Source organism: Lontra canadensis, unplaced genomic scaffold (assembly GCF_010015895.1).
Source record: "Lontra canadensis isolate GAN:19392208 unplaced genomic scaffold, GSC_riverotter_1.0 scaffold165, whole genome shotgun sequence".
NCBI lineage: Eukaryota > Metazoa > Chordata > Mammalia > Carnivora > Mustelidae > Lontra > Lontra canadensis.
In genome coordinates, this window is record NW_022631159.1 from 1407587 (window position 1) to 1435112 (window position 27526).

At 41.0% G+C, this 27526-nt stretch overlaps 1 protein-coding gene and 1 long non-coding RNA gene across 6 annotated transcripts in view; one reads left to right on the plus strand and one right to left on the minus strand.

Moving 5' to 3' along the window:
- LOC116859872 overlaps nucleotides 1-19580 on the plus strand; it is a 32108-nt gene extending 12528 nt beyond the window's left edge. The window contains exon 4 of the long non-coding RNA XR_004381225.1: nucleotides 19204-19580. This is a non-coding gene — a long non-coding RNA (uncharacterized LOC116859872). The remainder of the gene's footprint in view (nucleotides 1-19203) is intronic.
- KDM4C (lysine demethylase 4C) overlaps nucleotides 2370-27526 on the minus strand; it is a 391065-nt gene continuing 365908 nt past the window's right edge. The window contains exons 19-20 of one of the 5 annotated variants that reach the window (XM_032845564.1): nucleotides 18824-18886; nucleotides 2728-2807 (exon numbers count right to left, since the gene is read on the minus strand). In XM_032845564.1, the coding sequence (XP_032701455.1) occupies nucleotides 18851-18886 (36 nt within the window). In that variant the 3' untranslated portion in view covers nucleotides 2728-2807; nucleotides 18824-18850. Of the gene's footprint in view, nucleotides 2808-18071; nucleotides 18887-27526 lie in introns of those variants that run through there. The other 4 variants (XM_032845565.1, XM_032845562.1, XM_032845566.1 and 1 more) reach the window with 4 other exon arrangements.

The window sequence follows — 27526 nt, forward strand, 5'->3', positions numbered from 1 at the left end:
TCAGGAGTGTGAAGAACAATTATCCACTTGAGTATTACATAACTTCAGAAGTCTCTTGAGATGAAATGTATGCAAATGATAGTGTCTATTATTGGTCTGATAACCATTCTTTAATTCTAACTTAAAAGAGAAGAGATTTCCAGACATCATGATGCATTTGATCCAATGAAACATTCAAATAACTTTATATCACTTGAGTGGTAATTTATCTTCTCTGCCTGGAGCAGCAAGAGGTTTCAGTTCAGTAATAATGAATTTATGTCATTTCTCCCAAGTTGGTTTCTTTCAGTTGGAGCACAGCTATTCAAATCTGTACAGTCTTTTTAGTGTGGACTTGCTCTGGGCATGAAGCTGTTCAAAAGATCCTGAGATGAAGGTTGCCACCTACCCTGATAATTTTTGTGTCCAGGTTAGAAGTCACAGTTCACAAAAAAGGAAGCCATTCCTTGATCAGGGATACGCAGTGAGAGAAAACAATGAGAGGGAGAAAGGAGAGACAAACAGGAGACCTGCTGGGACAGATGATGGGGGCCCTGAAAAGCACAAGCCATAAGTTGACAGGCCATGTTGTGCTTTTGGAAGACGGAACCCTCCCTGTTAAAGCCACCACCTAGGCATCTTCCATTCCTCATCACATTCCCCTGGATATCTCTGCTCTTCCCTGACTTGCTTTCGACCACAATGCCTCCCAGAATCTGAGCCTCCATCAAAGCCAGTCCAGAGAAGGCTGGAGTCACGTGGCACCTGGTGAGATAATGCCTGTTTTATTTGAATACGGAGGAAACTGTGTTAATAAATGCCCATGACATTTAATGATGTGGCTTTCATTTTGAACACATCATTGCTCGATACTGAATCCATCCATTTTGATAATAAACACCAGGGCCACAGAAGTCTCGCTTTTCACCCACAAATAAATAAATAATAGGGACTTGCTCTGTGTGCTGGGAATGAGGGAGGATTGCAACTCCCCTGCATGCGTTTGCATCTTATGAACTCTATTCAGCCGCATGGCCTCCCATTCGTCTCTCTGGAAATCCAATTTCCCTCTTGCAGCTTCGTCTGCCAGTTTTCTAATTTTCACATCAAACTGCATATTACTCATTGTCAGGCTGGTTGTTCTGGAAGAATCGTTAGAGTCTTAAACCCTTTACCAGTATTTTCAGTCCTGCCGCAGATGGTTGCCAGGCATCATGTTTTCCAAAAGAGCACTAACCACCCGCAAAGAGCTCAAAATTTCAAACCTGCATTCTCTTGGCCCAGGCCAGGGCCAGTGAGAATAATACTCTCTGAAAGTTAAATCCAAATTCTTTAATACAGCAAAACGGCCCCTCACAGTGTACCCAGGAATGTGTGATTCATTTTTTCATCCAGCACTTAGCACACAATAGACCTTTAATAAATCACTGATTTTAAAAAAAGTGAATAACAACTAAATGAATGGTATGTTTTGTTTTGTTTTTTAAGATTTTATTTTATTTTAAGAGAGGGAGCACAAGCAGGGAGAGTGGGAGAGGGAGAAGGAGAGGGAGAAGCAAGCTCCCCGCTGAGCAGGAAGCCTGGGCTCCATCCCAGGACCTGGGGATCATGACCTGAGCTGAAGGCAGATGCTTAACAGCTGAGCCACCCAGGTATGTTTTATACAAACGCACTTCTACAAGATTACATAGATATATGTTACACACATACCAAATCAAACTTTATTGCATCTAGTACAAGTTAATCTTTATCTAGTGTATTTATGCTAACAAAAATAAACTTTCTCTTTATTTTAAAAAGATCACTAATTATACTTTAAATGATAGCTTTAATTGATATAATTAATTTGTCATGAACTAATTCTTAACAACGTACCAGCTTGGACCCTCCCCAGATCTGTAGCTTCCAAATCTGTGCATTTGGTTCTAGGGTTCTGTTCATCCCATTTCCAAATTCTCAGGCTGATGGAAGGATCTAACACATTTCCTTTTTTAGGGCTGGGGTCCATCATGGAAAAAGATATCTCAGGTTCACCGCAGCCAGAATAAAGAGGTTTGACTGGAAATCCGACTCTCTGGGGGTCATTTGGATACTCTCATGGTCTCCAAATGTGTGCCATTGCTGCCACATTCAGAGGATGAACAGGCACCCAGAGGAAACCACCTTTCTAGAAACCCCATTCCACGGACATCTCTCCTGTTCCTGGAAAATTCCTCCAGGCTCTTATAGATGGTTGCCAAGTATAAGCACTAATGGACCAGAGAAAATGTTGACTTTTCCTTACAGTTTTCCAGGAGATGAACTATGAAACAAGTGCTTTCTTCCTTAACAGAATCAAACCTCAAAAACCTGAGGTTCATAACAGGTAAATGCAATTCCTGACCCTGAAGGGGGAAAAAACGCTACAAAGGAAATCCACTGATATCCTGATATGAACTAAAGTTGAAATTTGTTATGAAAAGAGAAAATCCAAATTCTTAGGAAGACTGTACATGTACATGTACTATTCTAATGCCCAGAGCTTTGATACATATTGACTAAATAGATTTAGCCCAAGGGCCACAATATGCTGACCCCTGAACCAGATAATTGGGTGTATGGGATCTGGCTTTCTCCCATCCAGTTGGGGTCCCCTGGAGGGAAGTGTCCCTGCTGAGCACCTGTGGCAGACTTCACCTGTAACCCCTGCCACTCTGGAACTCCCTCAGCACTATCCATCCACAGTGATTGACATCAGTAATCTCCACTCCCTTCAGGAGAAATCACAGTGGGAAGTCCTCTAGTTCACAGGCTTCTGCAAGTCGCCTAGAAAACGCAGATGACAATCTCTACATTCATGTGGGAGGCAGAAAGGGATATCATTACAAATGCCAGTCAGGAAAGGAAAGGGGGGAAGTTGCCCCTCCATGCACACACAGGAGAAGCCCGCTCCTCAGAAATCATAATCCAAAACTGCACCATGAATGTTTTGCTTTATTTAAAGAAAAAAAAAATAAGTTTTTACTTGGGTCCATTGTCCAATCTGAAAATGACCATAGAAGAAAGGTACCACATCAAGAAATGGAGAGTAAGAGAAACAGTGGAGATGGGTAAGGATGGGAAGAAGGGTAGGGAGAGAAGAAACCCAGCTGAAGTTAAAATGCCTTTTGCTGCTGCAAAGTCGTCACTGGATTGTTGCCCTCGCATGCCCCTGCTGGTACCTTGATGCTCACAGTCATCTGGCTTCTGCCCTGTCTCATTACACTTCCTGCACTGTGTTATGGGTTCCCGTGGAGAAAACAATGCACCTGCCCCTCCACAAGCTGTCAGAAGTCCCCAGAGAGTGGTATAGAGTTGGAGCTCAGCCAAACCCCTTGGCTAACACAGAGCCTCCACCTGCCCCAGTCCAGCTGTCTATCCTGTCCCAGAGCACAGAGCACATCCTTAAGCTAATGGTGCTGGCCCAGGGCCCCAGGACCTCTGCTTCTTGAGAGTCAATTTTATTTGGAAGATAATGAATCCCCAGGCAATGCAAAGAAGCAAACAAGCAAGCAAAGAAACAAACAAAATGGTTGGAGCATCTAGTGCGGCTGAATTTGGGGTGGTGCTGGGGTAGGTGAAAGCATCCAGGTGGAGGTTAGACACTTGGCAGTTCCCTCTGATCACATGCTTTCACTCACTCTTGCCTTTGTCTTTTGGATTCCACCCAGGAGAATTGAAAGAGCACCTACTGTGGGCTTGGCAGACACAGAGGTGAATAGGACAGGTGCGGCCCTCCCCTGTGGAGCCTATCTTCAGTGTGGGATCTAAACAGTAAACAAGCAGTGCATCAGACAGAGCCGTGGTTCCCAAACCGAGTGAACATCTTGGGGGCTTGTTATAGTCCAGGTTTCGGGGCCAACCCAGAGTGTCTAATTCAGGAGGTGTGAGGGCGGCCTGTGAATCTGCATTTCTAACAAATGCCCAGGTTTTGTGAATGCTGCCTGAGGACCAGACTTTGAGAACCATCACATTATAGCGTGACTAGTGTCATGCAGGTGAAAGTACAGGGTGTGATGGGAGCATGTAAAGAAGCATCCTATCCAGGCTCAGACAAGGAAAGCATCAGTGGGCATAAGCCAGGTAAAATGTGCTCCGGGCAGAGAGAAAAGCCATGCAAAAGAGTAACTGGAGTCTTGACGGGAAGCTAAAATCCATTCACTGTGGCTGTCATGCAGAGGCCATCCAGGGCCACGTTGAGAACCATGTTAAGGAAGCAGTATCTTCTTTGGATTTACCCACATACCTAGTGGAAGCACATTGTAAAACTAGAAAAAGTAAACGTCCATTTCTGTGTAAGCACAGAGGTTTCGTTGCAAATACATAGATAAATAAATAAATAATAAAAATAAAACGAAAACTCTCCAACTTCGGGCATTGTGCCTGTTTCCTTCCTAAGATTCAAAATGTGGCACCAAATTGCTCTCCCTTTTAAAATGAGACAGACTACTGTTTCCCTTCTAACAAACAGAAAGTAATGTTACACCATTTTTGAGGTTGGATCCCAAAAAGGATAGCTTCTTCCTAGGTTTCTCTTTCTCTTGAATCTCTCACTACAAAGGAAGCCAACTGCCGTGTTGTAAGGACCCCATGCAACCTGTAGAGAGGCCCCATCTCGAGAAACTGAGACCTCCCACACGCAGCCATCTCCAGCTTGCTAACGACATGAGTGGCTACCTTGGAGGTGATCCTCTAGTTCCAGTCGAACCTTCAGATGATAGCTGCCCTGGCTGACAGCTTGACTACAAGCTCATGAAAGATTCAAGTCAGCACCAAGATACCCCCAAAATCCTGAACCATGCAACTGTAAGGATAATAAATGTTTACTGCCACTTTAAGTCCCTAAGTTTTAGAGTAACATGCAACAATAGATAAACTAATAAAGATAACCCTTGTAGTCATATCAAAAAATATCAAGAATCTAGAAATAAATCTAACAAAACATGTCTAAGAACACTGCAAGGAAAATTAAAATCATTAAGAGATATTAAAATATCTAAGTGAACGGAGAGAAGTACATCACATTCATAAATATGAAAACAATACTGTCAAGATGTTGATTCTTCTCAAATTTGTCCATAGATTTAATACAGTTCCAGTTAAGCCCAGCAATGTTTATCACAGAGGTTGATAAGCTGACTATAATGTTTATATGGAAGAATAAGGCCCAAGAGTCATCAGAACCTTTTTGAAGAAGCAAAGCAAAGAAAGAGCCTTCTCCCAGCATCTATCAAGACTGAATAGGTACCTGGCTTAAAGCCAGTATGATCCGAGAGCATCTCAAGGATTCAACCGGGAATTCCATGCTCTGTCTACAGAATGTGAATCTGAAAGGACCTAGGCTTGGTGGCTGGTGGCAGCCATTTTAGGACTCTAAGAACCTGACTGAGAATGCCCTCAACAGAGGAAAATGTGGGCCCAAAAATGAGGGGAAAAAAGCAGTCATTTAAAACTGCTCCTAAAGCAGTTCTACCTCTAGATTTTCAGTTGTATAAATGAAAAATTCCCTTTTGGCTTTGGAAGCTTGGATTGTCTTCTAGCAGTTCCAACTGGTAATATTCTGACTGATAGTCTCACCCACTTGTCTACTTGTCAAACAATCTGAAATTCTACCATTCCTTAGCATTGCTAAGGCAGCCATCTTCAAACAACTGTCCATGGGCCACATCTGGCCCATGGTCTATTTCTGTAGATACAGCTGCGTTGGAACACAGCCATCCTCATTCATTCACACACTGCACGGTGCTTGCATGCTAAAATGGCATAGTCGAGCACTTGCGACAGTTCACACGGCCCACAAGGTCTCTGATCTTTACTACCTGGTCGTTCTGAAGTCCTGCTCAATACATTACATGAGAATCATCCTGCCTATTTAAATTTACTCTTCCCAGTCCCACATTCTGAAGAGCTTGAGAGGACTTTAAAATATAAGGAAAGAAAGGTTTCCTGAGGGTGACTGTGGAAACATCCCTCGTAATCTTTTCAAATGAGTGTCTGTTCCTGTGGACTAATTTGACAGTTGTCCTTCCTCTCAGGCTGGTCTTCTTTAGACAAAAGTCTTTAACCTGTGTCCCTGGATCCCCACTCATCCTCCACTGCCTGCTTGCCCACCCCCCCAGCATCCGCTCCACCCGCCCCACACACACACTTTTCCTAATTGGGAGGTACTGCTCATTTCCCCAGAGTCTAATGACTGTGGGGCAGTGAAGGTCACTAACGGGGCTGAGAAAGCAATTTATCGGCCTTACCGTCCATCCCACTGAGAATTGCCCAGAGCGGTGGAGGAGGCAGCTCCATACATTGTGTGGCTCAGGGATGACCAGACAGAGCTTCAAGATCAAATAGCTCGTTCTCATCCTTTGAGGCAGAACCGCTTCAAGGAGGCCAGCTTCCTGGGTCAGTGAGATCCTGAGGTGCCCACATCCGCCCAGTGTATAAATGATGTGTGCTGAGGAAAAGCCCACGGCTAAAGATGCCTTCACTTTTCCAGGGCAGAGGCAGCTACGCACACCAGCCATCGCTCCCTCCTCTACCATCCAGCACAGGCTTTTAAATCTGACAGTACCAGGGAATTTCATGTTCTCAAGATGGACTTTTATGCAGAGAAAAGGATATTCAGAAGTTACTTACGTTTTTGTGAAATAATATTAAATTTATTCAAGTAAATTGAACCTAATCCTTCCTAAGGCTTTTATGTTTAACTTATAAACTTTATTATTTTATATATAATTCTAGGAAATCTGACAGTCACCTTTAGGGGCCTTTGGTTAAACCTGATCCCATTTACAAACTTAATTAAGCATAATTTTAAATAACATTTATATATTTAATATATTCTATTCTATTCTATTTTGTTAAATTATTCTTTATTTTTGTTAAAGTAACTCATTCACATAATTCACAAATAGTACAAATATGCTTGTAACAAAAAAAATGGTTCCCTTGACCCCCCCACCCTCAAACCCCCTCTACTTTTCCAGAGATCAGCTATTCTTTTTTTTTTTTTTAAGAAATTTTATTTATTTGACACAGAAAGAGAGAGAGAGAGACTATAGGCGGGGGGGTGGGAGGGTGGGAGTGGGAGTTCCCCACTGAGCAGGGAACCCGATGTGGACTAGATCCCAGGACCCTGAAACCATGACCTGAGCAGAAGGCAGACGCTTTAACAGACTGAGATACCCAGGCGCCCCTACTTTTTTTCTTTTTAAGATCAACTACTCTTGACCCCTTCAGCCATTTCTTTTGGAATATTCACCTCTCCATATATCTAAATATATGTATCTATATACTGCTAACTTTTGGTAGCGCAATTTGACCCGTTTCTCCTGATCTACAGTAACAGATGAGGACTTTGCTTTCTCATGCCACCTTCCCCCTTTGCTTCTCCAGACCACTGTTTCACTACAGTGATATCAAGATCTTTGTTTGAAGCAATTCTCAGTGGTCACATTATTTGTCTATGTAAACATTATTCTAAGCTGAGCTTTGTAGGGCACTACAATTGTTTTATTTCTTATTTTTTGCTTTCCCTGAACTTCACAATTGCTTGCCTTTTAAAAAAAATTGCTTAGTTTTTTGTTTGTACATTTTGCTAATTCTACCATAATTTCTACAAATATCTCAATACTGTATTTCATAAATTTTATCATGTCAGGTCTAACACTGACTTACTGCCTTTTTTTTCCCCTTTGAAACCTCCCTCCCAGAGAATTTCATTTTCCTTCAACCTGGGCTGGTTTAGGTCTGCCACATAGTACCACCCATGACTTCTCTTTACTGTCATCCCAGGAATTCCCTTTGTCTTCTCATGGGTAGGAAGCCTGTTTCCTGGAACTCAAGTCTTCCTGCTTCTTGAAAGAAACAGGATCTCATGTCCTGAATCTCATGTCTCCCTCTATCCCCTATTCCGCTGGAGTACATCCTTTACTAGTTTAGCAGATTTAGGAAGAGGGTATGCTGGCCAGTGATGTGCTGATGTCAGTTTGTCTACTGCTTGGGTCTTAGGGGATATCCCTCCTGCATGGTGTTCCCAGCATCTCCCTTCACTGCCATCCTGATGATTCCCTCCACTGTGTCTTGTGCTGGACCACGGTTTTCTGTCCCTATACAAGTTATTATGTAAGTTATCTATTATATAGAACACTTCAGAATTATTTCTTCCTATTTAAATCCTAATCATCCTCAAATGTCCAACATTCTAATACAGAGTTGAGTGACCTACTTTCTTACCCTAAATGAAAATCAGAATATAGGACCCACCTTGATGGGGTGGACTAATTCCCTTTCTTCAATGATCACACACATCCTCCACTAGCTTCCTAAGAATGTGTGCTTAGGAACTAAATGTGTAGATATTTCTGTGTCTGAAAATATCTTTCTTCCTTCACATTTAATTTTGGTTACTCTTGATAGAAAATTCTAAATTGGAAATTATTTTGAAGTCATTGTTTAGTTGTCTTCTAGCTTCTATTATAGATGTTGCAAAGTTTCATTCCACTTCAGTTATTAATTCTTACTATTATTTCTTGAAACCCTATTTTTTTATTTCTAGCAGCTATGTATCTGTACAATTCTGATAATCTATAGTGTTGTGACTCCATGTAGATTATTTTCATTGATCCTGCTGGGAACCTGATGAGCCCTTTTAATCCCGAAACTCTTATCTACAGATCTGGGAAATTTTCTTAATCATATGTTTCATGATTAATTCAGCTGTTTTTCTTTTCATTTCTTTCCTTCTAGAACTTTAGTTATTTGGATGTTGGTTGTCCTATTGTTTTCCCCTTCCCCGTTATTTTATCACCTTCATTTCCTAATCCTTTTGATTTCTTTCATTAGTGCTATCAAGTTTTTCATTTCCGAGAGCTCTCTTTTTTATTTCCTGAATGTTCCTTTTATCCCACCTTGTTCTTTTTTCATGGATGCAGTATCTGTGCTTTTTTCTGATTATTGTAACAATTATGTTTTTGTAAGTTTTTTATCCCTGTGTAGTCTCTGCACCATCCCACTGGCTGGTTTCTTTGTGTTGGTCTCTGTTTTTCATATTAGAGCCATTTCTTAGATGTCTGGCAAACCCTGTCTGTCTGTTCATGTCTGAAAGTAAGTAAAGAGCAGATTGAAGTCCTGAGCATATGGGTGAGGACCTGTTGACTCTGAGTTTCCCTTAGGTGGGTTTGTATGGGCCACACATCAGAAATCTCTGATGCCACCATCCCAAGGTCTTTATTCTTGGATTGGTCAGATTTCCCAGAGTATACACTTCCAATGGCGAGAAGCTTAGCTTTCAGTGGTTCTTGGAGTTGAGTGGGAGAGAAAGACTGGGGTGCGGGTGGGGAGGTATGGGGTGCTGTGGGGGTCATGTGCATATATTCATTTACTCTTTCTTCAGTACACTCATGCTGTCACCTCCAGCTTGGTGTTCTCCAATCCAGAGTCCCTCTGATTCTTCTCAGAGTAGAAACTCTGTGTGTATTGTGCCAGGGAGAGGCATTTACCTGGAGGCTTGTGATCCCTGACTACTTTCAACCAAGGCTTCTTTTTTGGCCACTACCCCCCCACCTTCCTCCCCAGTTTCAGCTCTAAGTCTTTTGAGGGTTCTGTGGTTTAGATCAGGATATTCTTGGCTTTTTTTCATTTCAGGCTTAAGATTCAGATTTCTAGCTTATGCTAAGTAAATTAACAGTCATCTGTCTGCTTTTCAGCTTCCAAACTTTATTGCCATTGTTCCTTGCTTTTTCTCCCCATCCTTGTGGGCTTCTATTGAAAAAAACAAACAAAACAAACAAACAAACAAACAAATACCTTTGCTATAGTTTTATTAGGACTTCAGAAGAGAAGTTATATGGGGTGTTAGATCCACCATCATTACCATCCTGTAGCCTTTTTAAGTATACCAATTGTCTGATTTAGCTTATAAAACTAAAAGCTTAACCCTTGTAAAGCTATCAAATTAAGTCTTAATTTTTACATGTTGCAATATTATTTATAAAATAACTTCAACTTAAAATCATAAATTTAAATAAGTTAACTGAAATATACATATTAAATTAGAATTACCACGCAGGTCTTTATTCTAATAGGCTAGATTATTTTTAAATTTTGTAAATGATAAAATTTTTACAGATCCCTTAATGCAAAAATATTAATAATGTATATTTAGTTTTCTTTAAAAATTCTACTGTTAATTATATATCTGAAGTTAAAAGATGCTCATTTTATAATTCCAAACAATTTTGGGATTATCTTCTCAAGTACTTTCAGAGTTGGCTTTTTTTTTTTTTTTTTTTTGCTGTGATTCATTAACTACAGAAGAGGTTCCTTGTGAGATGATGACTGAATTTTTGCCACCGCATTGATGGGACACATAGATTCCCATGTTTCTCTGGCAGGGATCATTTCTCAATTCTTCCATCTCCTTGGGCAAAATTTGCCGTATCTATCATATTTTTTTTTATTTTGCATTTCTTTGGCTTTTAAAAGATTTAAATTGTTTTTATGTGTATCCCTAAACACCTTTGAACTGGAGGAAATCCTACAGTCTTTTTGTCTTTGCACAATTAGGGCTAAGCCTCTTCTAGGGAGTAAAATGACCTCCGATTACTCTTTTGATCCCCTCATTGGTTGCAGCTTGTTATTCTGTGAACATAATTAAAGGCAAAAACTAGAGGAGCTAAGGCAAAAACGAAGATTCGATATAAAACAGTGTCCGAGAACATGTGATCTCTGTCTCATCCTTTCACATGTAACCCCAGGGGGCTTTATTACCGAATGTAAAATGTGCTTAGAGGTGTGTGAATCCACCAGGCTTCCCACTGGAGGATTGAGGGAACACAGGAAGGGAGATAAGTGCCTGTCTAATTGTCAGGCTGTGACTCAGTATAGACCAAATGCACTAATGGAGCCAAAAAGAGAGAAAATGGGCACTACCCCTGATGTCATCTTCATGGAAGCCCCACAGAAGCTCGACGGAAAATAGCTTTATGAAGGGTCAAAGGTGGTCAGCGATGAGCAAGGTTGGCTGTCAAGGCTGATTTTGAACACTGAGAATGTGCTAGTAATGTTTGCTAGAAGATTGAGGCCCTGGTGGGACACTGATACCAACTTTTATATGTACTGCAGAAAAAAAAGATCTGGCAAAACTAGCTTTAGTCTGTCTATGACAAGGCAATTTATGGGGTTGGTCAAAGTTATGACTATGAAACAATCAAACCCACAGACAATTCCATGGAAGGAATCCGATTCTGAGTTAACAGTTTGTCTACTGATGTCCACTCCTCTTCTAATGACCCTTTAATGTACGTCTTCTCTATGTAGTGCTTTTTTTTCTCATAATTTTGGTTTATCCCAATTCCAGTTGGTTAATGATCCCTCATGTCTTGTGAGATGCATACTTTCAGTCTCAGATCTTCTCCATTTCAACTTCCTAAGGGCAAAAACCTCACTGCCCTTGCTCTTTCCTGTCAGAGCAGAGTCTCTAGTACCACATAAAATCATGGGCCACTGTTTTTAGCCAAGATTTTATCTGCCTCCACTCCTGGCCCAGTAAGCTGTTACTGGCATGAGAACGTGGTACTGAGTTAAAGCATGGTACTAATGTAGGGCTTTTTCTTTTAGAAAAATGGAAGGATATGATAGACACCATGATGGCTATTTCTGATCACATGGCTTGGAGGCCAAGGAAGGAAAAAAGCCTGCCCTCTCTCCTTTTCATCAAGAAAAGCATTCATAAGACTGAAAGGTAAGATCTGAAGGAGTGTCTGTAGGTGAACCAGAAACAAAGGTTTTCTTTATCTGCTTTTACTTATGCCTAGGGAGAAACATTTAGGGTTCAAGGCTTGGAAAGAGATATCTTTTGGATTTGAAGACATTTGGCTAATCAGAGGTTTTGCCCAGTGACCTTTGTCCTCCTCATCGCTGCTCTCATTTTTAAGGGCTTGGGATATTTTCTAGTTAGAATGACTCTGGAAAAAAAAAAAAAAAAAAAGAATGACTCTGGAAATCCTATAGGTACAAGGATGGACCCCAGGTCAGGAAGAGGGAGCTTCCTGCTTAAGGCTTGTTCCAATTTTAAAGGAGAAAGAAGGAGCAATGCCTCCAGGTTTCTCTCTAAATTAATTTCACTGAGCTTCCCATGGTGGGATGTTGCAGGATTCAGGCCAGAAGTGTTGTCAGAATTAACAATTAAAATATTTTCTGGTGGGCTCTCTAGAAAGCCAGTAGGTGAACCATGAAGTACATCGTTGTGATTGACGTGAACATGAGTTTTGACCAAGATAACTATCACCATAAATCTATGACTAGCAAATCACCCTTTGCTGTTTGAGCTCAAGGATGCATAATGAGATTAGAATTTGTGTCCCCCCAAGTCTCTGGGCCAAGGCAAAAGAGTGCTCCTGGTACTGGCACTTGGCCCAAGGTGGGCACGTCTGGCTTCTGGTAAGCTCACTGCAGCTTTTCTTCCCTCCAGCAGATCCTAGTGCTCTCACTGATTGCTCCCAGAGCCTCATTGTTCTTTTACATAGATTTCCTCTATTACAAGGCCAGTGGAGAATAAAGGAGAGGGTCCCTCCCTTCTCTTCCTGCCCACTTTCCAGCCCATTTTCCTGCTATAATCCACAAGAACACAGATAGGGGTACAGAAGCCTTAAAAGACTTAAAGTCCTATTAATGATGGATCTTCATTAAGATGGGTCTTCATTAAGAAGCCACTGACCTGGCTTCTCTTTATTAATTCACCACATTGCACTGTCTTGGGCATCAGTCCAGCCCAGTTATTCCCTCTCATTGGCCATCAGGGAAAGACAACTGCAGATGAACATAGACCAGTTTGTTCTTCAAGGCTTAGAGACTTTATTTACATCTCAATGATCTCTCCCCAAGAAGAATAATAAAAACAATAATAATTAAAAGGAGGAGAGAGTACTATTTACTGAGGCAGCTGCTGTGCCAAGCTTTGATGTACATATTTTATTTAATCCTCATAATGGCCCAATAAACTAGATAGTATCTCCATTTTAAAGAGACACAGAGTTGGTAATAAGTTTGCCCAAGGTTACTCAACAAGAGTAGAGGCAGAATTCAACCTCAGGTTTATCTAACTCCAAAATAATTGCATCTTTATAAAAATAATATATTCTTATTAAAATATCCTTGTCCTAAGGAAAGGATGAAGAAGACAGTGAAAAATTACATGTAATTTCATTGGTCAGATATAATCACTATCTATTCTTTTTCCTTCCTATGCATCCACGTGGACAGATATTAGTTCATATATCAAATAATTTTTGAGCATCTCCGAGGTCCTGTTGTAGGTCCTGTTCTACATGCTGGGGTATGCAAAGTCTCCCTCCTGAAGGAGCTTATGTTCTAGTGGGGGAATCAGAAAATAAATAAATATATGCCTATACAGCTATGCAGGTTGTGCACTGAGACTTCCAGGGGGTACAAATCACACTGCAGCTAATGTGAATGACCTTCATAGAAGCTGGACACAACTCCTATACTATACACGATAGATAATAATGGGAGACAGGAATGTTCTGGGCATCATCAAGGAAAAGCAAAGAGGTTGCCATAGGTGGAGAGTAGTGATCCAGAGGGAAAGGGTGGGAAAAAAGGTCAGATCCCAGGGCCTTTGGGCATGGTTAGGGTTTGGGGTTTTATTTTGTCTAATGGAAGCCACAGAGCACTGTAAGAAGGGATGGAGGCCTTAAAAGGACAGTTCTGGCTGCTTTGTAGAGAAAACAGGCAGTGAGACCAGATAGAACTAGAAAGATAATGGGTAGCAGAGATCCAGTGAAAGCTGTGTAATGATGAGGAGTCAGATTCAGGAAGTTTTAAGATGTTGCTGGCAGAGCAGATTTTTTGGATAGTACCATCAAGATTTGCTGATACTTTGCTGTGAAATGTGAGAGAAACCTGGGAGTCAAGATGACCTAAATGGGTAGAGGGGGAGCTTTAGGAGTTGTGGGCACTATGGAGCATATGAAGTGGGGAAAGCCACAAGTTCCACTTGGAAGAACCAAGTTTCAGATACCTATTAAGCATGCAAGCAGATATATGTTGAAACTGGAGATATCATTCTGAAATTTACAGTGTGTACATGATGTTTAAAACCATACACCTGAATGAGATTCCCTACAGAGAGTACAGAAAAAAACAGAGAGACCTGGGAGCTGGACCCTAGAGCAAAGGAACATTAAAAAGTAAGGAAAATTAGGAGAATCTGCAAAATCGTCTAAGAGGCCACAGAAGTAAGGGGAAAGCCAGCAGGGTCTCCTGTCCCAGAAAGCAAGTAAGAAAAGTGTTATAAGCTGGTATGATCAGCTGTAAGAGGCTGCTGAAAGGTTAAATAGGATGAGGTTAAATAAGACTGAACATTTGACTGACAAAGTAGCACCAAATAGTTTTGGTGGAACAATAGGAGAACAACATGATCTGAGTGAACTTAAGAAAGAGTGAGTGGAAGGAAGTAGAGGCAAATATAAACAATTGTTTCAAAAAGTTTTGCAATGAGAGGAAGCAGAGAGATGACAAGGTAATGGGTAGGATAAGGGGAAGTCAAGAAAGGTTGTATATTTTATTTTAGCTTTTGGATGAGTAATAGTATGGTAGGTTTTTGAGGTGATGGTTATAATCCAGTAGAGGGAAGGGATAATAATGAAGGAAAGAGGAGATAACAACTGGACCTATGCCCCGGATGATGAATGAATAGAATTTTGTGCACAAGCTGAGTGATAGGTCTTTGCTAGGATAATGGACATTTATTAATTGTAATAGAAGGGAACATACAGAAATTTGTAATAGGCTGAAATTTGTAATTGTCTGTATTATAATGATACTACTTCACAAATAAACTTAGATCAGTACCATGGACTTACCATATTTCAGAGAATGCCTCTTCCATTATTTATTTATTTATTTATTTTTAAAATTTATTTGACAGGCAGAGATCACAAGTAGGCAGAGAGGCAGGCAGAGAGAGAGAGAGAGTGAAGCAGGCTCCCCGCCCAGCAGAGAACCCGATGCAGGACTCGATCCCAGGACCCCGAGATCATGACATGGGCCGAAGGCAGCTGCTTAACCCACTGAGCCACCCAGGCGCCCCCCATAATTCATTTTACCAATCCCCTCTTCTTGGACATGTACATTGTTTCCAATTTTTCACTGTTAGAAACGATGACATGCCTCCTAATCTCCAGTACTCTGACTGTGTGCTGACTGCAGGTCACCCCAAGTCAGTTCTCAATGTGTAGCATCCCTGCCCAGGCACAATCCCACCTCTGAGACTGGAACTCTGCTCTACATTCAAGATCCAGTGCATGGATGGCAAGAATTACTTGGTCCCCTACTAATCTTGTCATTTCCATCACCCTCAGCTTCCACCAGCCAGAGGGATGTGCCCGTTCTGTGGCAGGTAGGACACAGGAGAGTTGAAGCAGACACTGCTTCTCTCCCCTCTGGAATTCACAAGTGCTTAAAAATTTGGAAAGTGCCATGAGGCCATAACCTCTAGCCCCAGAAGTTTTGAAAACATTTTTAGGCCTAGTTGTATTAAATATTTTCCTTTAAGAAACTGAGTTTTAGATATGGAATATGTGAAGGCAGGGAAAACCTAATAGCTTGCTCTGAATTTCTCAGCAAAGCATAAAGACAAGCTAAGAATTCCTCTCTGGCCTGTCTGACTCCAAGCATAACCTTCTCCTCCCTTTTCACTGCATGTGTCTCACAACCTCCCTCTCCCTGCCCCCATCACTAGTCTTTCCCAGGCTTCCCCAGACATAACAGCAAAGGAACCTCCCTCCAGGGATCCAAGTCCACTCTGAGCCAAAGCCTCAGGGGTTCTTTCAAGTCAAGGCCAGAGCCCTTCCGGCTTTATCTCCAATCTTTCCTTCATAAGCTCTGTGAAGCTACACAGGCCACTTCCTAGTCCCCTAATGTACCCTCCAATTTCCTGTCTCCTTTCCTTTCTTCATGTCCTTCTTGGTTCCATCTGCTGGAATCCTACACATTCTTTTTTTTTTTTTTTAAGATTTTATTTATTTATTTGATAGAGAGATCACAAGCAGGCAGAAAGGCAGGCAGAGAGAGAGGAGGAAACAGGCTCCCCGCTGAGCAGAGAGCCCGATGCGGGGGCTCGATCCCAGGACTCCGAGATCATGACCCGAGCCAAAGGCAGCGGCTTAACCCACTGAGCCACCCAGGCGCCCCAATCCTACACATTCTTTAAGGCCTGATTCATTTGTTACTTCCTCCAAGAAGGTTTTTTCAGTGTCATTAGCCTTCCCCACCTCAGAACTCCTAGAGCACTATATCTGTTCTTGTCTTATGAGCCGTAACACTTACCATCTTGTTTGGTGGTTGTTTTTCATATATCTTATCTCTTCTTCCACCAGACTAGAAACTCACAGAAGGAAGGGATCATATCTCAATCACCTAAGTAACTCTTATACACCTGCCCAATATCAGGCACAAAATAAGTCCTTGTCATAGGTTTTAAGGATGGATGAATGGGTGAATGAATTCCCTACCTATTTCTGGCTTGATAACTTTTTTGATTAATGTATTTTGTTTCACTTAAATTTTAGAACCTGTCCTTACTGGTGTGGTTATACAGAGCTATCCCTAAGTGCCTGGAAATTCTTCATACAGTGTCCCTCTTCCATTTCTGTTGCTGTTAGCAGCCCTTTTCCTCCAGCCCACCCCCATCCTATCCTCTTAACATTCTGACTCTAGGTGTCCCATAATTATCTCACTCAAACATTCCTAGCTGAGAAGTCAGGTAATAGGTACTTAAAATACAGTCTTTGCCAGGGGGATCTGAATTTTAATAGGACACTCCAGAGGCAGAAAGTATATAGGTTTCTAGTAATGAAATTTTAGACACTATGATGGAGATGGGGAGAAAGCCTGTCTAATTGCCTGCTTCCTGGCTGGTAAGAGTGGCCCTGTCGCCAGACCCCCTGTGAGGGAGTAGGAATTAACATGAGGAGACCACATCACTGCCTCCCACCCCTACCTTGACCCAGGAAATGAGGGCAGAACATCTCAGAGCTAATGTCTCTGCAGATAGATACCTTTGGCCATGCCACAGACCTCAGCTGGCATCACCTTAGAGCTGCAGAGGTCACAGCCCCCAAAAGCAGTACCCTCAAGAGTTAAAGAACACTAGCTTGACGCAGTCCCTGCTCTAACTGGATATCTAGAAGCCAAGAGCAGGGTTAGGGACCGTTTCCTGAGACCTAGTAGATAGGGCAGGCAGATACCCGTCTACCCTCTGGACCCTGTCCCCAGAAGTAGGACCTCAAAGGGTCCTTCCTAGTTGAGTTTCCTGAGCTTGAGAGTGGGCAGGAAAAACAAGCTAGGAGACATGAGTTGCTCCTATCCTTAGCAACTGAGCCCCAGCCTATCCCCCGGGACGAAGTACCCCTTGCTTGAGTCAGCCTGGTCTTCCCTAGCATCACACTCTGGCAGTCAGGGTCCATCTTCTGAGCACCTGCTCTGCACTGATCTTTGGGTTCAGTAAGGCTTTAGGGGCTTCTTCACTTCAAGAAGGGCAGTAACTGCTAATGAACAGAATGCATGGGGCTGGATTCTAAATCTGATTCCATCATTACTAGCTATGTGACCTTGAACAAAAAAATTACTAGCTATGTGACCAATTTTCACTAGACTTCACTTGCTATAAAATTACCCTAAAACAGTACTTATTTCACTGACTTAAGATAAGAAATGTAAGGCACCCAGTACAGTGCCTGGATTCATAATAGGAGTTCAAGTAATGTCAGCAGTTGTTAAGGAAATTACAGTCTGGCTCTGGGAACATTGAAAATGATACTTAGGCAACAGACACAGGGGAGAGAAGTGACATTCTTAACACTCATATAAAACCACTAGCATCCCACTTTTGGATCTGTACCCCTACCATTGTCTGAGAGAGCAGACACCAGCCACTGATGACTGCTGTTCTTCTGTCCTGGAATTTAAGACTCTCCAAAGCAAGTTCTGATCTTGCCTTCAGTCTTCATCTCTCAACTCTCTTCCAACAACAGACACCTGGCTACACCTAACCACTTAGATCACTTTCTTTGCTGGCAGACCGGATATATCCCGGCTGTCGTCACACCCACCAGAGGCTCCTCTCACTTTCCTGCTTTACTTTTCTGGCTGTAAAGCTACTCCCAATACCTGCTTCATTTGCTGTCCATACCAGTCTCCATGCTCCTCAGATATTTTAAACATATTCCTCTGTCTTTGATACTTAGTCAACCCCAGAACCAGACATCCCTGGGCACCGCTCAGATCAAGCCCTGAATCCAGGCTACGTTCACCCCTACAAAGCTCTCTGCCTTGGGCTTTTGTCAAAGGAAGCACAGGCAACTTATCTCGATGGCTCCAGTGGCAGCATTATTGAGAGCCTTATCCCTACATCACTGCATATCTCCTATAAGAGCCCACATGAGATATTTCTTTAGAATTTACTGCTAAAAGCTCTTCCGTCTTCCCTGAGGAACTTTCCATAATTCCCTCTGATCATAAAGATTATGTAACGGTTCATGCCCCAGTTTTGGTTTTTAGCTACCAGGAGCTTGGCAGCAGATTTGAGGCCCTGCTGAAGGAACTTGGCTTTCTGTACAATTCCAGGGCTCCTTCCTCTAGGGTTACCTCTTGATGTCTAGAATGGTTCAGCCTGTTCTGCTTGAGTTCTTTGATTATTTTACTTTGAGCTTCCTTGGGTGCAGGTTCCATCTGTTCTCTCCATCACTGGCAGGTTTTTAGCCATCCCAATAGAATGGTACCCCACACAAAGTTTTCCCATCTTCTCTAACTCCTTGCTCTTGGACCTTTTTTGTTCTTAAGTTCTGTTCTTCTGGAAGGCAGTGTTGGAGTTCAGGGAGTTCTAGTATTTCAGATAAAAATAAAAAGAGAGAATTGTAAAGTTAGTTGCCTTTCCTCCTTTTAAAAGAAAAATCAGTTTTATTTTTATCAAATGTATACCTGACCATAGTTTAGAGGCAATAGGTCTGCCTGTTGTTTAAAAATAAATAAATAAAAATAAAGCCAGCAATTATCTACTTCATTATTCTTTCCCTAAAGGCAATTATCTTTACCTCTTTTAATGGATTCTTTTGGTATTTCTTTAGATAATGTGCTTATAGATTATTTATACCATTTATATTATGGTATTTCTTTGGTTTTTATTTCTAGGTATTGGCTTGCCACTGAGGAAGATGAGGATATAAATCTCATTGGGCACCACCACTACCACCAGCTCTCAGAAACCAACAGGAAATTTTGTGCCCCCCCACCCTCGCTATTCCAAGTCCTATTGTGATTTTAATTAGATCACTTTCAGTTACATTATTATGATTATAAAAGCGTGTAGCTGAGCCATGTAATACGCAAAAATTACTTTTCCTTTCCAGCCCAACTTTTTATTTTTCCTGAATTTAATGTATGTATTGTTTTACATTTGCTTGCTTTTTATGTACCTGATACTAATTCAACCCAAATCTGCCCTCCAGTTGTGTATCTCTCCTCAATACCTTCAAGCACCTTAAGGATCCTATCGTTTTCATCTTCTGAATGAAGAGTCTTGTGAACTGCTCAAATCTAGATGGTCTTATCTCAAGATCTATGTAGCAGCAGTAGAAAGCCATAATAGCAAAGGGAAGAAACTGATATTTGAACCTGGTAAGAGCCATGGTACAAGGGTCAGCCAAAGAGAATCATGGTATTAGATGGAAGACAGCTTCTGACCAACTGAGGTCCAGTAGAGAAGAAGCATGGGGAATAAATATTATCACCTCAGTTTCTTCCTGTTGATCTCTTGCCAGCATCTCTAGTGGTCAAACCCACTTATAAATCCCCCAGCAAGCGAGCCCAGGTAATGTAGTATGGTAATGTAGATCAGTTTCCTGGGGCACCAAGAACAGATGGAAAATAGAACTAAAGAAGTAAACTAAGAATATCTAGCAAGCCATATCTTTCTATTTTGGTTTACTCTGTTATTTTGGTAGACCCCATTCTCCAGTAACTTGATGAGAAACGGCACATGAGAGATAAATTACTTAGGTGTTTATAAATCTTGAAAACACCTTTATGTCTCAAGCTAAATTGATAGTTTGGCTGGATATAGAATTCAAGGTTGGAAATAATTTTGCCTCTCTATTCTCTCATCCTCTAGATTTCATCATTGTCAAGAAGTTTCCTGCCAGTCTAAGAGTTTATTCTTTATATAAAATCTGGAAGCTTTAGGGTGCCTGGGCGGCTCAGTCCATTAGGTGTCTGCCTCCAGCTCAGTTCATGATCCCAGGGTGCTGGGATTGACCCCATGTTGGGCTTCCTGCTCATCAGGGAGTCTGCTTCTCTCTTTCCTTCTGCCCTCCCTGACACTTGTGTGCCCATGCTCTCTCTCCCAAATAAATAAATAAAATCTTTTTTTAAAAAGTCTGGAAGCTTACATGAATTCTTAGTTTTTCTACCTATGTTCTGAAATTCCAAAATGATGACTTTTGTATGGCTCTTTTTTCATTACTGAATACTGAACTTAGTTGATCTTTACCCTTTAGTACTTCTCTCTCTAAGTTTGGGGGAATTCCTTGAATTATTCCCATCATGATTTCTTCACTGTTTTCTCTTTCTGGAACCTCAATAATTTGTATCTTTAACCTCCAGGACTAGTTCATTATCTTTTTGTTTGCCTTTTCTTTTAGCTTTTACATTGTTTTGGTTTTTAGAGATTCACTTAACTTTATACCAATTTTCAAGTACTCATAGATTCTCTGTTTCTTTTTGTAGTGTCTTGTTCTTGTTTTCCTGAAGTTCTTAATAGTAGGTAGGTTTAAAGGGTTTTTTTGTTTGTTTTTAAGTTTCTCTAAGTACAATTAATTTTCTCAAACTAGTTTTCTTGTTGGTTTTGTTTTGTCTATGATTTTCATATTAGATGCTCTAGTGATCCCTCACACACATACAGGTGAGACAGAAGCTCAGTGCACCTCGGAAGGGATTGGCAACTCTGGACTTTTCTGTTGGGTAAATGTCTTAGCCATTTTGTCAGGGACTTTGCTATTGTCAGAATCTTCAGATGTTTTCTTTTGGACTAGATTCCATTCTCCTGCCTATAGACTATAAGCTTAGTTGCCAGTACATTGAAAACTAAGTAAGGGAAGAAAGCAGAGTCTCAGTTAATCTGTGATCCTTCATTTAATATTCTTGTTTCCAACATGGTTCTACTCTCAGTTGTGCCTCTCATTCTCTAGCCCAGTTCTCTGTCTTATATTTTGCAGAAATCATACCTTCAGTCTTCTCTTGGGGCAAAAAAATGCAGTCCTCCTGATTCAAGGGATTGGAAAAGGTGTCCTTAAATAATCTTTGAACAATTTTCCCGTTTCCAGTTCTGTCTTCACCCCCACTTCCAGAAAAATGGAATCACTAATTCTGAAGGCTTTGGGGGAAAATGCTGGGGTGTCCACTGCATTGTTTCTTCATTTGTATTTAAATAATCTTTCAACAACTTTTTTTTATTTTCAACCCTACCCTCATGGCCATTTTTAGATGTATACAGAATCACTAATTCCTGAGCCTTGCAGGGACAGGAAGGTTCTGTGTGTTTAAGTGGCATTATTCCGTGGCTTTCTGCCACTGCCAATTTAGGACTCAACTTCCTCAAGTCTACCAAATCTTTTTCCATCCTATGGCTATCTAGCTTTCATTTTTTAAAACACTGTCTTCTCTCTCGTTTCTAGGTCTTTGTATTTTTATATTATTAAAAATCAATTTATTATAACTTTACTAAGTAAGCTTAAGAATAGGGAAGAGAATAAATGCATGTACTCATTTCTCCCATCTTCATCTGGGAATCAAGCAACTATTTCCCCAATCCAACCCTCTACCCCACACCCCGGCCCTCAACTTTATTGTGGTATAACTGACAACGAAAATTGTAAGATAATTAAAATGTCCATCCTGTGATTTGATATACATATGTATTATGAGTGGATCCTTACCATTTACTTAATTAACTCATCCATCACCTCACATATTTATCTTTCTATTTTTTATTTTTTGGTTGAGGACATTTAAGTTCTGTTCTCTTAACAAATTTCCATGATTTAACACATTTTTAGAATTATGATCACATTTTATATTAGATCCTCAAAACTTATTCATCTTGTAGCTAAAGTTTTTAACCTTTTAACCAACCTTTCCCTATTTCCCCCACACCCAAGCTATCACTCTGTTTCTAGGAGTTTTACTCTTTTTTAAAAATTTATTTCACATATAAGTGATACTATGCAGTATCTACCTGGTTTATTTCACTACCTAGTTTATTTCTCTACCTGGTTTATTTCACTTAGAGTAATGCCTTTCAGTTTCATCTATGTTGTTGCAAATGGCAAACATTTCTTCTTTCTCATGGATAAATAATATTCCATTGAATATACATTGCACATATTCAACTATTGATGGAAACTTAGGTTTTTCCATATCTTGGCTGGTAATTGCTTTTTGTTGATAGGGCCAAATAAACATAGTATAAAGAGTTTAAATAAATGTGTCTTGCTTGTGCACTTTTTGTACATGGGGCAGAATGAGAGGAGGTAATATACAGTGGTATTTGTTTCATAAGATTTATCACAAGTTCATTAAGAGAGCACAAATAGCATTACTCTAGAGTTCTACATCATATATTTGAATATTATTTTCCAGTTCTCAAAGCATTTCCCTGTATTTATCCTCTTTGATCCCTGAAACAACTCTAAGAAGTAGACAAGGCAGGTGTTACTATTCCCATTTTACAAAAGAAGAAAATGAAACTCGTAGAGATCAAATGACTTATCCAGAAGAGTCCAGGTTAGTGGCAGAGATGAGACTCCAACACAGGCCTTAAAATTCCAAAGCTAATGCTTTTCTTTAGGTCTTTATTTTCTCCAAGTGGTAAATTTCTGCTTTTATAACTGACCCAGGATGGTGTACAACCCAATAGGATTGCATCCGTCTCCAACATAGTCCCCAGACTGGCCCAGAATGGTCTGCATTGGTACCATCTGTGGAAGAGTAAATCGTCGTAAGATTTTTGGGTCCTAACTCCAAGAGATTCTGATTTATAAAGTCTGGAGTGTGGACCAAGAATCTAGATGTTTTAAATAGCTCCCTAGATGACACTGGCATGTAGCTTGATTGAAAACCACTGCCCTGAAGGGCCTGGAAGTGGTCTAGAGTTGTCCCCCGTCTTCAAGTTGGGGATAATCAAATGCCAGTTCCTGAAATGTAACAATTTAACTGTCTAGACAGCAGCCATCCCAGCATGCCACAGTCTAAACTAATAGTTTCCTCCTTTCTGCTCCTCCCTATGGCCCTTGACAGAGCTCACTTCTGTCCTCATTACCTGGCTGCCCACTCACATCATGGAGACTCCCTTGCCATTTCCCTTGGCTGCTCCATTTCAGCTTGTGGGACTTCAGGGACTCAACTTCCTGAAAAAATTAAATTGAAAAACTTCCTCCCAGATAACTTAGGACCTTCTGTGGAATTTAGCTCACCTAGAAGCCAGAGGGAAAGAATAATAAGCAGTTGTATTCGTTATCTGATTGGCGGTCCCAGAAATGTTATTCCTGGCTCTCAGGTGGCCTTCTAGCAGAAAAATAAACTACAAATACCTTTAGGTTAAAAAGGGAGCATCTTGGCATCATAATGCAGGTCTATATGTATATGAATGCACAGTAGTGCACAGTGGAGAAGGCCTCTTTTCTAGAACCTGAAGGTCCCTCAGCTGAAGAAGTTCAACGAATAGACAGGGAGAAAGAGAAGAGAGCTGTATAGCAAGAGCCCCAGCATTTTATTTACCACTGAGAATAAAAGAAGACTGAGACATTTGGCAGGCCAATGGGAGAGACCAGCACACACATTTTAGCATGAGCGACAAGAGCCCTTCTGGGAAAGAACTGCCCTAAGGAAGGAGCTGATACATGAATTTGTAAACAATAACTCAGCCAGTGGAGGATAGAGATGACCGAGTGTTGTGTGAGGTCCTCACCAGATCAGACAGGCATGACCCAGAGTACCTACAAGTGCAGAGACCTCTTTTAAGAAGTTTCTTCTACATAAGTCACTTTTGCTTGTAATACAAAACCTCAAACTCCTAGTCAAATGGCCTGGAGTGGAAACCTAACCTAAGAGTTAGGTTGAAAGGAGAATGTGAGGAAGACTGGTACAAGAGCTCTCAAATAGGGAAGGAGCAATTAAGCCAGTCTGATTCTTCAAGAAACTTATTTAATCAAGGCAACAAATATTTTTTGAGTACCAACTATGTGTAGACATTTTATTGGATTTTTTAAAAAGATTTTATGTAATCCTTACACTCAGTGTGGGGTTCGAATTTACAGTCCTGAGATCAAGAGTCTCATGCTCCACTGACTGAGGCAGTCAAGCATCCTGACGTTTTATCTTTAAATTGTATTGAATAAATGCTTCCACTGAATGTATTCTGTGCAAGACACTTAAATTTTATAAATATTAATTTATTTAATTCTCCTAACAACCCTGCAAATTAGCTGCTATTAACATGCCCATTTTTGAAGGTTAAAAAAAAAAAAATACCCTCAGTGCAGAGAAAGCCTAACTAACTTGCCCCTAGACTACACATTTTTTTTGTGGTAGAGCCAGTCTTTTAAGTTCTGTGACTATATCAATAAACAAAAGAGACCAAAATTCATGTCCTCTTCAAATTTATTTCTACTAATGATTTTGGCCTGGACATTTGGAGAATCAGTGGTACCGGGAAGGGAAGCAAAAAAAGTCAAATGGTGAAGGCCAACAGCAAAAGCTATGTGGCAGCAGAGGCCTTAGAAGAAAGTGTGAGGACGTGGTTGCGGATGATAGAAAAAATTAAAGAGCAATGAATTCAGGGTGAGGGCCCATTGGAATAAAGAGATCCCAAGAACTCTCTCATTCCCAGCCATGTTCGTATCCATGAGGCCCAGATTCTTGGCTGTGTTTTTCATCCTCTTAACTCTGCAATAAAACCATCACAACTGAAGTAATCTGAGTGGATCTTTGCTCTTCACATTTTTAAGAGCTCCCAGCATTCATCCCTATGGAGCCCTAACCCCTCACAAAAGCAAGGACTATAAGAAACAATACCCAAAAAAGGCAGTGTACACAACTCAGTCTCCTTGACAGGTTAAGCATATGAAGTTGCACTATAAGATGAGCACAGACACAGGAGACACCAGGACAGGATGACAACTCTTTCTGCTTCAGGGAAGTGTCAGGGCTAGCAGAGTGATGTCACTGGGTGTCAACCTCAGCTTATAATGGTGGTGGCTGTCCTGGCTCTACAACTCCCAACCTCAGGCAGCAGTGGGGTCCCAGTATAACCTCACTACATCTCAGAGGTTACAACAGTGGTATCACTCACACTGATTTCTGGGCATAATGTGGGGGTAGCTTCAGCATTATCAATAGGACACAGAAAAAAGTTCCTCTCCCTCAGCCTGGAGGGCAGTGACAGCTGAGCATGCTGACATTCTTGAACTCATATTGGAAAACACAGGAAAATGGCAGTTACCAGGTAGAAACCAAGAGGATTTATTTATGAGCACATCAAGATGCTCCTTGAGGACTCTCAGAAGTAATTGGGAAGCACTTGATAGGAGTCTGGAATATTGCAATAGCATTTTATACTTAAGACATAAGTATGCTGTTTTTTAGATTTTCACTGAAAACCCATTTAACAATTCAGGCTGATGAGACCAAGGTGAACAAAAATGATTCTTTTGATGTTCTATTGCCTCACCTTGGTCAATGCTGTGTTGTACAGGGAAGGTGATGTTTACTAAGACTGTGCCAAATACCTCTGGTTATCATCCTCACCTCAGCTGTGTCTCAGGAAACCACATTCCAGAGCACTGAGTCAATACTCACACTGGTAGGGAACATTCCACAGGAAGCTTCAGCAATCCTGATGCAAGCCGAAGAGTTTTCTTGGCAAGGGCTGGCTCACTGGAATGCAGTCCATTAAGCAGGAAAGATGGCAGTAGTTGCAGAATCGTAAGCTCTTTAGAGCTGGAGGTCCATAGGAGTAGCCTAATTCCCTCACATCACAGATAGGGGAATTGATAGCAGTGTTTTGTGACTCTCAGCAGGAATTTCATGTGACCATGCCCTTCCCCCACATCAAGTTACCAACTCCTCCTGCTCTTTCCAAGATGAGGGCCAAGCCTCCCAAACACCTAAGAAAACTGGTTTTCTCATCTTACCTCCTCTTTCCAGTTGAGTAAGATAAAACTTGGAAAAGCTTATTGTTGACCAGAAACACTAACCTAAGTTAGGTGGACTATGTAGTTTTCAGCACATAAAGCAAGGACTCTGAGGTTGTAAGAATGAAGATGAAGATGCAGACCATGAGAATGGTGATGGTGGTGATGATAAAGACTAGGAACAGTTGGCAGCGCCCACTTGTTAAACTGGCCAATATGTTGATTACTTGATACATATTCTCTCACTGAATGCTTAACATCACTGTCAAGAAATAGGTATTATGCCTATTGTACTGATGGAGAAACTGAGGTCAACTGTGAAGAGACAAACAGCAAGTCACAAAGTTATTAGTGGTAAAGGGGAACTTTGCACTCAAATCTGCATGACTGTAAAGCCCATCCCTCCTTACTTTTTGTTAGATGCTGCTCAATATCCACTTTTTCATCTCAAAGAGGGAGGGAGGGAGGTCAGGTGTGTAAGGAGGTAGGCCACACTGGGCTGGGAGAGTGTTTCTACCTTAGTTCTTTGTAACTGATTCCCACTGGCCAATTCCCTTTGGCTCCTTGTCCTCACCTACACCCCCAACTCCACCTCCTTGAAGGTCGCAGATTTTTTGTGTTGTCTGGGGGGAAAAATTTGGCAACTTAGAGGTCTTATTAAATTACAAAAATATTAGTCTCTTATTCAATGGAGGGAGAAAACGTAGAGGCAGAAAGTGGCCTAGAGAATCAGTCTTGAGGAAAATCAAGTCAACCACATTTCCCATCCTATTCATTTTCTAACCCATTGAAATGGGATTCTAATTGCGTAAAACAACTAATTTTGTTCATTAAGGTTCAATTAAATTAATCTGAAATTCAGGATAATGGCATTGTTGAACAGCCATATTAAAGATGAAACGTAATCTCTCTTGACTCCATTTCTTTTGACAAAATAAAGTTCAGCTACTAATGAGCTTGTGCTACAAGGTCTCTTTTATAAACGGCAACAAAGGGTGCAAATTTGTGAGCAGCAATTTTTATTATCATCAACAACCATTTCCTTTGTTATCAAAATATGCAGAAATTATTGTGCATCCTTTTTTCTCATTCTGGCTTTGATGGGAGGAGGCATTAAATAAATAGCTTCATAATCATATCACACTGGAGTTACACAGTGAGAGCCTGCAGGGGGTGGTCTCAAAGCTTTGAGGCAGGGCATTCTGTGGACTAGGCAGACATTTCAATTTTCAGCTTTTAAAGGCCTCAGAGAATCACGTGCCCTCCCT